Below are 12,933 nucleotides of genomic sequence, written 5' to 3'. Positions count from 1 at the left end.
TTCTTTTTTTTTATCTTACCACAAATGTTTGAATGTTATCATAGTTTCCACAAAAATGTTAAGCATCAAAAACTGTTTTCAACTGATAATAATAATAATAATGATAAATGTTTCTTGAGCACCAGATCAGCATATTAGAATGATTTCTGAAGGATCATGTGACACTGAAGACTGGAGTAATGATGCTGAAAATTCAGCTTTGCCACAACAGGAATAGATTTTTAGAAAAAATAGAAAACAATTATTTTAAATTGCAATAATATTTCATAATAATTGCAGTTTTTTTCTGTATTTTTAAAGTGCAGAAAATGCAGCCTTGGTGAGCAGAACAGACTTATTTAAAAAAAAAAGAAAGAAAAAGTAATTGGTTTATATACACTGCCAATGCAACAGTTCACGGAAAGACAAATGTCTCCCCCTTGCGTTATACGGTTGTCATTACAAACAAAATAAATAAAAAATGTACTACTGAACTGCTTTCAGTGCTTTCAAATGCTCCACAATGACCAGTGATTATAAAACAAGTGATATTTGATTTGTGAAGCTAATACAGCTATGCAAACATGACATTTATACTGATGTTGTTCCCATTTGTGAAGATGAACCAAAACTCATATGAACTATTCTTTATTCACTTTACAGTTAAATTAGCACAGATATGTCCATCACAGAAATGCTCTACAGTGAGGCTAACAATACGAACACAAGAGTGATGCTGTTTTTTCATTTTTTTTTTCAGAACCAAACAAAGACAGTGATTACTCTATCAACCAATTACATATATTGCATATTTTTTTGATTTCCCACCCCAAACTTTCCCACTCGTCATTGGCTTAAAAAATATAGAGTTGAATAAATACAATTTCTCCAAACATAAAACATCATTCACAAATTAATGTTTCCACGTCCATTCAAGGTTAAGTTCTGCATGTACGTCATTGTGAATATAATACACATAATATCTGTAATTATAGGGAGCTACATGTTGTGTTTTGCCAAGCTGTATGAGCCAGGTGCAATATTTCAGATTTCTTCTCACAACATTTCTCATGCTGTAAACTCAACACATATCCATATTCACCAAGAGGACTTCGATTAATTTGGCATAAACACTGAAAGTCTCGGCCATAAACTATGCCAATATCAAATATATGCCAAATACCACCACCATATAGCCGCGCACGGCCAGCCGTGAAACTACAGAGAACACTAACGATGATGCAATGTCACATTTATATCAGAAATATCTCAAAGAAAACACCTAAGTTTTGTGTAACACTTAGAATGGTTAAATAGGTCATATCACTACAAATTCGGATAAAATTCGCTGCAGAGCAACAAAGTCAATACAATACACTTGGTGCAGAGAGGATAAGGTAACGTTTTTTTGTCTTTAGAGGGGAAACTCTCACTTTAGTTCTTCTTTAAACAGACAGGGATTACATGTGGAGGTCACCAGAGTTCCAACAAAGCACACATCAATTCGTTGCTGCTCACAGGTAAACAAACAAAAAACAGGGACTTTATCTTGGTTTTGCGAGAAAAGGTTGACCATACTATCACGTCATGCTTGGTTATTTTCTTTATGCTCTGAGTAGGTATTTGTGTCTCCGCTTGCTTCGTTTAGTCGCTTGTGTTATTTCCTCTTGTATGGTTTTTGCCTGCTCTGATTGACAGCTGTCATCAGTACATCAGACTTCACGGTGGATGGCTCTGTCTGCAAACGTCCAGGTCCACACGCCTTCTCGTGACACGCTGAGGTCATTTACTCCAGGCGCTGCGTGAAGTTTTCAGGAAACAGTCCTTTCTTAGCTGAGCTTCCGCGCTGCTGCCAGTCGCTCTCTCTGACGCCAGTGAGCCAACCAGCGTCCTGAAGAGAGAATCAAATGAGCGTTCAAATCAGGTTCTGATTATCATACTGTCAAAACAAGAAAAGATAATAAAACAAACCGAAAGTTAAACATTCAAGCAAATCGTACCTGGTCTTCAGCTAGCTCTGTAGGGACCACCAAAACAATGTCTCCTTTCTTCAGCTCCAGTTCGTCTGGGTTCGCTGCTTCAAAATCATGCAACGTTTCAACCTACGAGACAGCATAAGAACAAGACTCATTAGTACATGTGCATAAAAGCTCTGTTCATTTTCAGCGAGTTCATCTTAAAGTCACCATAAAATAAAAATTGACCATTTGTATTTTTTATAGAATATTGCAACAATTATTATAAATGATTAATCATATCCCTGTTGCTGCGTGTTTACTGGCTACCCAACATTTTTTCTTGTTCGAGAAGCCATTTCATTCGGATGTACGTCACAATTAGCCTGGGAAAACCCAAATTTAGATTTGCTCTGCAAGTAGTCTGGCAAAGAGCCAATTCAAGCCGATTTCTAATCCGTCCAAAACGAGGCACCAATCAGAAACGTTGAGGCGGGCTTTACACGATGACGATCGCTCTGATTGGTTTTAGGTCTATCCAATTGCGCCCAGAGGCATTTGAGCGAGGTCCGTTGGTGAAGCGCACCAACTTTTAAATGCATTATTATATTCAAATTGCAAACAAATCAGGACAGTCTCCATGACAGACCCACTGGCAGATGAACGTGCTACTACATTTCTCTCCGAAACGGTAGGAAATTAAATTTGATTTAAAGGTATAGCGGAGGATTTTCTTTTTCCGGGTGGATCATCAAGACTATTGGTCCTCCTAAGTGTCAGTCATTCTGGTGATATGTTTACGTAAGACCGTCGTACGTGCTCATGCACACGATTCACACGATGGCGTGCGCTCAAAACACAGGTTGGGCTTCCCACTGATGCCTCAGTCGCGAAGTTTCTACTTGACAGGTAAAGTTTGGCATGCTATTTGGAGAAATCCATTTAAAATCACTGCTTGTAAAAGTTAATGTAAGCTATGATTAGCTCGTGCATGCTCTCTCGTGCACACGTTTAATAGGCGTTCCCTCTCGGGAGCAGGTAGAGTGTTGCGCATGTGCATTTTTTCAAAAAGTGGAGAGGCCGGTTCTTTTCTAAAATTCGGGAAAATCCTCCGCTATACCTTTAATAGAGGATTTTAACTGTGACGAGATGATTGACAGGGCAGTTTAGGTGACAGGATGCACGCGACAGATCCGTCCGATAAAGATGACGAAGTAGTATGTCCCAAAGCTTGCCTACTTTTTTGCTACACATTCAAAAGTAAATACCTTTTCTTCACAAAAAGAGTACATACTTTTATGGGGTAGTGTAACTTAGGCGAATTGGGACGCAGCATATGGCTTTACACGATGACGATCGCTCTGATTGGTTTTAGGTCTATCCAATTGCGCCCAGAGGCATTTGAGCGATGTCCGTTGGTGACACCCCTTTGGAAATGAGTTATTAATGAAGCTTTGCCAGACCATAACTCAGTTACTACTGAGAATGGTCTGGTTTTAACCAGGCTACATCACAATAGGAAAGAAAAGACAAGCGCTATCTAGCAGTCACATGTTTCCTATGATTAGGCTGCGTAACTAAAACGTGCACTAACGTTACTTTCACGTTTCTCGTTTTATAAATGCAACTGGTGGCATCTTTTGTCTCAGTTATCGACTGTAGTAAAAATATCATTAGAGGACTTCAGTAATTAATATTACTGTAATATTGTTACAGTGTCTGCTTTGTTGTTAGGCCAAATGTTTTGTAATGGACAATATATATATTTCTTAGCAGTAACTTTAAGGTTATATCTACCTTATTTTAAAGGTAAAGAGTGGGCTTGGTCATTTTTAACTTGATTGTGCAAGGCTTCTGGGTGTCAGCCGCTTCCAGTTGTACCAAAACAGTTTGTTATGCTGCTTGATATTGCAAACTGATATTTGTTATCATATTATTTTAATATATTATCGTAATCATGAACACACTGATTTGTAGCACAAATAGTTTTATTTTTTACTACACATTGTTATTCTTTTATTTATAGTGGCTACTGAATCGTAAGTCTTGCACATTAAAGGTAAGGTGGATATGGGCAAAATCAATATTTTCTGGGTCACTGTGATTTTGCCAAGTAAGAAATGTTCCTGGATCAACATCCTGTCTGAAAATTTAATCTTAACCCTATCCCCACCCCTAAACCTAACCATACCCATAACTTTCCCCAAAAAATCAGAGGGAAATGATAGCTAAATAAAACTAATGTAGAAGCACCTAACCTTGGTTGTTAGCCTAAACTTGACATAAACTGTAAACTTGTCCCTCAAATCTGATTGGTTGATTGGAATGTTGTTTCAGGATCAACAAAGACGTTGATCCAGGAACACGCTGTGCTTGGTGAGATCAGGTTCACCATATTTCCTGACCACGTGTTTACTTATTTGGCGAGTAGCCCTGTGATTAACAGGATAATGTACGGTCACTCGGTCATTATTGCAAAATAAATGTATGACTGTCCACTATCCCTTACTTCAATGGGGTTCGCTTTATATTCACCTTGAAAATGTATCCAGTAGGCATTCCAGAGGAGATGTCATTGGTTGTCTGGCATTCCGCGATCACCCCATTGTCAATGGATGCGATTGGAGATGTGAGATCACCATCACGGTCATCATCACCCTCATTACTAGAGGCAGGCTCAATAACAACAGAAGGGATAGGCATCTTCTCCTGAGGTGAGGCAAACAAACAGCATCACTCAAGTGACAAACCTTAGGATTTTTAAGTATATTTTTGACCAACAACTTGACTGTTAATAGCCTACACATGATACAGATCACACATACTTTATACACATAATACTTGTAATGTATGAAATGTAATAAATTGAAAACAACTGGATAAAAGAACAATAGGTAACGCTTAACAATAAGGTCTCATTTGTTAACATTAGTTAACTACACATGTTAACATGAACTAACAGCGAACAATACTTCGTGAACTAACAATGCACAATTGTATTTTTGATTAACATTACCAAAGATTGATAAATTATGTAAAAATACATTGTTCATGTTAGTTTATGCTAACTAATGCATTAACTTATTAAGACCTTACTGAAAAATAGTTGACATTTCAGTAGAACATATTTGTATTTAAAGCATTTTGATTATAATTCTAAGTATCAGTGAGTTTTAAAGTGCAGTCCAGAACGGTTACATAAATAAACCAGGGTCTTGTCAATGGTCTGCATACCAAAGTGCAGAAACACAGGTGAATATCTACCTCCTCTTTCCCATTGTTTGCAGCACCCTCCTTACTGGTTTCATCCCCTGGTTGGGGCTCAACATAATCAGGAGCATCTCCTGGTTTGGGCTCAATATTATCAGGAACTTCTGGTTGGGTCTCAACCTTATCTGGTTCATCTGTTGGTTGGGTTTCAACCTTATCTGGTTCATCTGTTGGTTGGGTCTCAACCTTATCTGGTTCATCTGTTGGTTTGGGCCCAACCTTATCTGGTTCATCTGTTGGTTTGGGCCCAACATTATCTGGTTCATCTCCTGGTTTGGCTTCTAGTGAACTGGCCTCTTCCTCTGGTTTGGCATCTATAGTCTAGAAGAGGTGCCCAGGAGTGAGAGCCAGTGTTTGAACACTTAACACAAGCCACTCATGTGGATGGATCGGTGTACAGTACCACAGAGGGGAGCACTCAAGAGTGTCACAATGAGGGGTGCAGGGACCAGTTTAACTTCAGAAGTTAAAACTGTCCCTGATGTGGAATGGCAAGTCAGTTCTCAAAAAAACTGACTTGAGTTTCACCAACAGTCAAGTACTTTGGCTAGGGGAAATGTTCAATAGACGGCATGAAGGATAGGGGGGTCATGATTCATAGTGGATAACCACTGCCTACTGAATGAAGTAGCATGGATGAACATTCCTCAGATCATAGTGACAATATGATCTCAATATACATATGACGAAGTAACCAAAAAGTTCAGCCTAACTCCAGAATAACTGTAAAATGGAACCCCCCTTTCATTCAAAACTGCTGAATTCAGATTCAACAAAACATAGATGCTACGATTATGTTGACACCTGAAAATGTTTGGCCAAAATTACTGCCTGTTACTGTGATGTAAGAATGGAGTCACCATAGAAACCGAAAATGGTGATTAGAGGGATAATAATAGTCATCTGTTAAGCCACTATTTAAAGGTTCAGTAAGCAGGGGAAATGTCGGGTTATAACATCATCTCTGTTAAATTGCCTTTAGTGTGTGCAACCTTATGTGGTTCAAAGCTATTGTAACATAAAATACCAGGGGAAAAAAACATGAAATGAAAATTAAACAATAAAGGTACAATCAGAAATGGCAGAAACAGTGGCAGTGAGCCTTCTAATGATCTCTGGATCTAAAAACAAAGCTTTGTGCATGGAACAAGAAGAATCATTTATGAGCTGGACTGTGTTTGTTATTGTGCTGCCAGATGTTGCAACAGCTGATTGTACCCTGAAAAACTTAACATAAAACATACAAATATACAAAAAAGATGGGTTAAAGGTTTTGATTAATGCCACAGCGCATGTTAGAAGTTTCCATCCATCAGCACATACTATTAAAAAAGCATTCTGCAATACTAAATAATGACTTGTGTGGCTACCATCCTGTTCCATTTTTTTTCCAGCCATCAGTTTGATAACCACACAAAGTTGAATATGAAGCCAGATGATGATTTAATATCAGACTGAGACTCTTTATAATATTTGAATAATTATACTGTTACAAGCTATTCTATATAGCATGCACTAAAAACTTGTCAGAAATGATCTGACAATAACAGTGATTGAATACATAAAATAATTAAATGTACTTGCATATGGCTTCATGAGACAAAACAATTTACAAAAAAAAAAAAAAAAACTATAAATATGTACAAAGCAATGTTGAAATAATAAAGTAAAACAAAATTTTGTATCTATTAAGACTTTTTGATTTTTGATCTATTAAGACAAATAGTTACCGGAGTCTCGTCAATGGGAGACTCTTTATCTTCAAAGGTAGCCTACACACAAAGAAACGTGGTTATCAGCATCATTACACATTCATTTATTCAAATGAAAGACATACTGCAGTGATGAGTCAACAAATCTGTATCTGGTCATGCGAGTATCTGGCTTTCCTTCGTAACCGTTAATATCATCTGTATCAGAGTCTGGATGCTTATAATCATCTCTGTGAATTATTGCTGAACCTAAAAACATGTTTAGAAGTAGGAATGTGGAATTTAATAATGGAAGGTCTTCACTAATAATGGAAAGTAGTACTGATTTCATATTCAGAAGGCAATGATTATAGAAGTGAAATTACCAGAGCCGCCTCTGTAGGTGACTCCTTCTCTGTTTCTTGGACTGGAGCAGATTCCTACATGCAAATAAAAAACATTCATGCTATCTCCAATTTCTGTTATACTTCCAAATAACACCACCTGTTTTTCTTTCATATCTAGTATCTCATACATAATTCATTTGGACACACTGCAAATGCCAAAAGGCTGTTTCTGTACAGAAAACGAGGATTTTCTAAGATACAGTACGAAACCAAGCACATATGCGACAGTGCTGCATATGACTTGAGTTTCTCTTATGCAATTCATTATACATAAGTTATAAGTTTTTCTTATAGTTACCGGGGCTTCTTCACTGGGTTGCTCCTTTTCTATGTCCTCAACTGCGAGCTAAAGAATGGTTGAGACTTTTTCATCAACATTTAAAATCTCAAGCTCAACCAAAGTCTTTGTAAAAACTATGGCAATAATGTAAATTAAACAGTTTTGTTTTTGTAAGATTCACTCCATGACTGCTGACATCCTACTTTGGTTCATGTGCAAAATAATAAAATATAGATATATATACTGCAAACTGATCCCAAAGCATGTGTACATTAAAAAAAAAAATAAAAAAAAACTTGACTGGTACAAAATACAAATAAAAACACATTCAAAATTCACCACCATAAAAAGAACATTAAAAAAAAAAAAAAACTGGCTACTATATAAGAAAAAGAAAAGTCACAGTCAGAGCTTGCACTGGTATTGTATAAAATATGTTCATATATATACAATATAATAAACCATCTATATTTACAATTGTCAATAGCATAAAATAAATATAATATTAATCAAATATGTTTGAGTTACAGAACCCCAGAAAGATCTAGACAGTTTCTTTTCCAAAACATACAGTGTTTTAAAATATAAAAGGTGAGATGGTCAATATTCAGGCACTGTGTTTTGAATTATTTTGAGAGGTTTAAGGCACATACCTCAGCCTGCTCAGGTGCCTCAGTCTCAGCAGATACTGGAGACTCCACAGTGCTCTTTATAAACAACAGTACACAATCAATGGCTACAGCTCATTTCTGATTATTAGCATTATTACTTGTATATGTAGCCAAAAACGTAACATGAGGATTGTATCATGACATCAATGGCAATAATAACTTTTATGCAATGATGGAAGATGTTGATGATGAAGATGCTAACAAGACTGATGTTGAGATGAAAATTATGAAAATAGTATCAATATATTGATGGCGATGATCACAACGACTATGAGAGCATTGATTTAAATGACAAAAATGATGACAATGATGTTGATGATGATGGCGATGACATTATTTCTGATGACGTTTAGAGTTTGACGCTTTGTCACTCACTGTGGCTGTCTCTGCAGGGGGGCTTGAAGCAGTAATCTCAGCTGGTTGTGTATCTGTAGGGGGAGTGGTGACGGGACCCTCACCACCCTCAGGTACTGAGGCTGGGGGTGCTTCACCTTCTCCTTCAGCTACATCACCCTCTGGGGCTTCAGACTTTATATACATTTACAAGGAGACAATAAGAAACACTGCCCAATGACACCTTCACCACTGGACCAGTATCAAAACCCATAAGTTTAAAACAACAGTCACTTTCAAAGTTCCATCAGTTATCTAGACTGCAGATGACAAGCAATGACAGATGTATTCATGTAGTGCAATCAGACTTCGAGGCACTACAACCATGGGGGAGCATAACAACAAAATGATTGAAAAAAATACATATGAAATTTTTTTTCCTACAAAAGGGGAAAAATAAAATAGAGGAAAATTTACAAAAAACATGTATGGAACATACCTATTGACGCCCACTGAGTATAATAAGTTATTTATGGGATAGTACAAAGCATTACAGTCAAAATCACTATCAAAAGACTGTCAACTCACCATCTTATCAAATTCGGCCACAAATGTTGGGACTGTTGCATCCTAAAGAGAGAATAAAGGGATTGAGGTAAGCAAATTTAATTGTATAAATCTGAAACATATAACCAGCTAGAATAGACTGAAGATTATTTTGTTCAAAATTCCAGTGAGAAATATTTTAATGGATCTTTCAGGGAACAGGAATTAGTAGGGTTCACCACAGCATTAGATATAAAACAGGATTAGGTACATTAAAGCAGGGCCACAATTATTTTTAACACCAGGTTCTACATGTTTATTGTAAAATTAGTGTCATCATTTGTGAAAATTAATTTATTTTTGATAATAAAAATATTAATTTAAATGGACCAATTAGTGTCATCATTTTTTTCAAATGATGAGATCCATAATTGAATCTCTTTTTTCCTAAAATAGGTATATTTCTCAAGCACGGCGCTACACCGGGGCTAGGGGGCGCTAAAGCCCCGTCAAAAATCTGTGTAGCCCCAGTTAAAGGGATACTCCACTTTTTTCGGAAATATGCTCATTTTACATCTCCCCCAGAGTTAAACAGTTGAGTTTTACCGTTTTAGAATCCATTCAGCCGAACTCCGGGTCTGACGGTACCACTTTTAGCATAGCTTAGCACAGATCATTGATTCTGATGAGTCCAGTAGCATTTCTTTCAAAATGACCAAAGAGTTTCAATATTTTTCCTATTTAAAACTTGACTCTTCTGTAGTTAAACCGTGTACTAAGATCGACGGAAAATGAAAAGTTGCGATTTTCTAAGCCTATATGGCTAGGAACTACTCTCATTCCGGCGTAATAATCAAGGAACTGTGCGGCCGTACCATGAGTGCAGCAGGCGTAGTGATATGACGCAGCGCCTAAAAATAGTCCCCAGCTCGGTAACTTCTTCCAACGTGACCGGGACTAAGTTTGTCTAACCTATTAGACCTATTTTTAGGCGCTGCGTCATATCACTACGCCTGCTGCACCCATGGTACAGCCGCACAGTTCCTTGATTATTACGCTGGAATGAGAGTAGTTCCTAGTCATATAGGCTTAGAAAATCGCAACTTTTCATTTTCCGTCGATCTTAGTACACGGTTTAACTACAGAAGAGTCAAGTTTTAAATAGGAAAAATATTTAAACTCTTTGGTCATTTTGAAAGAAATGCTACTGGACTAATCAGAATCAATGATCTGTGCTAAGCTATGCTAAAAGTGGTACCGTCAGACCCGGAGTTCGGCTGAATGGATTCTAAAACGGTAAAACTCAACTGTTTAACTCTGGGGGAGATGTAAAATGAGCTTATTTCCGAAAAAAGTGGAGTATCCCTTTAAGCCCACGCAACCATGCAGGGTGCAAAAGACCCGCGCTCTTAGTTCGTAGTCGTACCGGACCGGAGTACATCTGATCTGACCTCAACACGCAATAATCGTCAATAAGCTCATAATTTGTACTAAAATAGTCTAAATGTTTAGTTTTAAAAACCATTTTAAAAAGCTGTCTGTCTATTTTGATGTTTCTGCGCAAGTTCATAGACAGTGAGGTTCGAGTTTGTTCCGATCAGAGCTCGTGAGCGGAGAGCACATCTCTGAATATTCCGCTCTGGTCACTCATTCGGGTCGCTCGCTCAACCCACAATGGCCTGTTGGTTCGAAAATATGTGGAATTTAAGGGCTGCCTCCGACTAATTTTTTTCTAGTCGATTAGTAGTTGTTCATTTAAGCCATTCGTGGACAAATCGTCCCTTGATATTAATTTAATTACATAGGCTATAGCCTACAGGATAATAAGCGTTATGACCGCACGCATAAAGCTTGCCACAAAGAAGAAAGAACCGGTTAAAGTAATGATTATGAATGTGTCTAAATTAGCAAGGAGACATTTAATTGTTTAGTAATAAACTGGGTGTTTTCTGTGTCGCTGCAAAGATGAAGTTGACGATGCGGACTCGCCATGAACGCCAGAGAGAAATGCACATTTCATTACATAATCATAGAGTAGCCTATTTATTTTGGTTTGAATATTTTCTTTTAAAAGTAGACATTTCAAGCTTTCTGTAATATATAGCCTATATTTCTCAAATCTGTGAGGCACAAGCTGAGTTTCGGCACCCTCCAGTTCACATGCAATGCAAGTGATCGTGCCTGTGCCTTATTACATTGCCTGCTATATATTTGCTTCTTATTAATTTAATACAGGCAAATGATTGATAAAACATTGATCAAAATTAAGATACAATTTATACAAAACGAAAATCTTTTAAAAAGAGTTTTCTATAAAACAAAACTTAATGAAGTCGTCAAAATCATGTTTTACCAAAAACAGCGCCGTTGCTAGGAGGGCGCCAGCGCCTCTGCCTTTCAGCGCCTCTGCCTCGCGAGTGGATGATATCCCTGAAGACGCCTAGCAATGATATAGGTTACCTTTAGTGGTAGTATACCTTTAGTTAAGTTATACCTTAAGAGTCTTCGTAGCGCGCTAAGAGACAATGTTATCGGAAAATGCAGCCCAGGTATGATGCGTATGATGCGTATGATGCGTAATGGAGATTCCAAAGCGCTCTTCTTTGGTCAGAACCATGGAGAGCGATCGCGGATAGGTCTGTCCTATGCACCGAAACTTTTAACATTGCAACAAAATATTTAAAGAGAATCAAGCTGTTAAAATCTATATTATGTATACGCACAGATAATATGCTATATTAGTCAATATTTTTTTATTAGGTTAAGCAGTGATTGGATAACGTTTTTTATTTTTCATTTAACGTTTTTAATTTAAGGCCCACCCACAATTGGTCTGGCTTATCCAAAACTGGAATCCTGGCGCCATGCCTGGTTGGTCGTGCCAGTTTTGTGGCTATCAAATGTGTAAATAGCATCGCAAGAAGTACACATGACAAAGCCAGCACTTTGGTCATCATCTTTCATTATTTCGGCAAATGGCTCCCACACTCCCACAGCTTCCACTCCCCAGTCTTCACATTTTCTCTTGCCGCCTCCATCTCTACCTGCAGACTGAGCTCGTGCGTCATCGTACTTCTTGCCAGTTATTCAGCCAATAAAGTGTAGGCCTATGTATTTCATAGAAAATTGTGTCTAGTACTATATAAATTACAAAGGTTTAATTGGCATCTTTATTTCAAACGACCCGACCGACCGCAACCCGAATATCATTAAAAATATTTACCCGGGTAACCGCGGGTAACCGCAGGCACCCGATCATTTTGGATCAACCCGCGCATCACTGCTGTGTATCATAGCTGCTTTTATTGAAAAAACGAGAACCTCTATATTATAGAGTAACTTAAGTAATGAAAATCGATTGTTTTCTTAGCACCCCCACGTATCGGTCCAGCTCCCCATTAGCACCAGTAGAGAAAAAATCCTGGCGCCGTGCCTGATATTTCTTAAACTAAGACTAAAACTAAGGATAACATTTTTACAAAACAACACTATGAACACTATAATCTATACTCAAAATATACTATTGAGTATACTATACTCAAAATGAATGTAACACTTGTTCCTGAAAAACAGATTATGTGAAAATCAATATACTTTTTCAGCACCTTCAGGCAGCAAACTAAAAGCACTGCTAAAATACAAGCACAATCACTTTGGCCAATGTAGCTTTTGTGTTTGGCCACATTGACAGTAATTCATAATGTTATGAATTCTCTTTTAATCTATTGAAAAGCAAACTTTCTAAACTCTGATTTACCTTAGAGAATCCATTAAAAGCCTTGTTGGACACCTAAACCGAAT

General features: G+C 37.5%; 1 protein-coding gene across 4 annotated transcripts in view; it reads right to left on the bottom strand.

Annotated features, from left to right (window-relative positions):
• Positions 1 to 612: 612 nt before the first annotated feature.
• amph (amphiphysin) overlaps positions 613 to 12,933 on the bottom strand; it is a 32,850-nt gene continuing 20,529 nt past the window's right edge. For 2 of the 4 annotated variants that reach the window (XM_084412379.1, XM_084412380.1), the window contains exons 16-26: positions 12,890 to 12,922; positions 9,175 to 9,216; positions 8,629 to 8,781; positions 8,236 to 8,289; positions 7,601 to 7,648; positions 7,282 to 7,335; positions 6,935 to 6,976; positions 5,199 to 5,525; positions 4,470 to 4,643; positions 1,980 to 2,081; positions 613 to 1,870 (exon numbers count right to left, since the gene is read on the bottom strand). In XM_084412379.1, the coding sequence (XP_084268505.1) occupies positions 1,766 to 1,870; positions 1,980 to 2,081; positions 4,470 to 4,643; positions 5,199 to 5,525; positions 6,935 to 6,976; positions 7,282 to 7,335; positions 7,601 to 7,648; positions 8,236 to 8,289; positions 8,629 to 8,781; positions 9,175 to 9,216; positions 12,890 to 12,922 (1,134 nt within the window). In that variant the 3' untranslated portion in view covers positions 613 to 1,765. The remainder of the gene's footprint in view (positions 1,871 to 1,979; positions 2,082 to 4,469; positions 4,644 to 5,198; positions 5,526 to 6,934; positions 6,977 to 7,281; positions 7,336 to 7,600; positions 7,649 to 8,235; positions 8,290 to 8,628; positions 8,782 to 9,174; positions 9,217 to 12,889; positions 12,923 to 12,933) is intronic. The other 2 variants (XM_084412382.1, XM_084412381.1) reach the window with 2 other exon arrangements.

This window comes from Rutilus rutilus (assembly GCF_951802725.1).
Source record: "Rutilus rutilus genome assembly, chromosome: 6".
NCBI classification, from domain to species: Eukaryota; Metazoa; Chordata; class Actinopteri; order Cypriniformes; family Leuciscidae; genus Rutilus; species Rutilus rutilus.
This window is presented reverse-complemented; position numbering and strand designations above follow the sequence as displayed.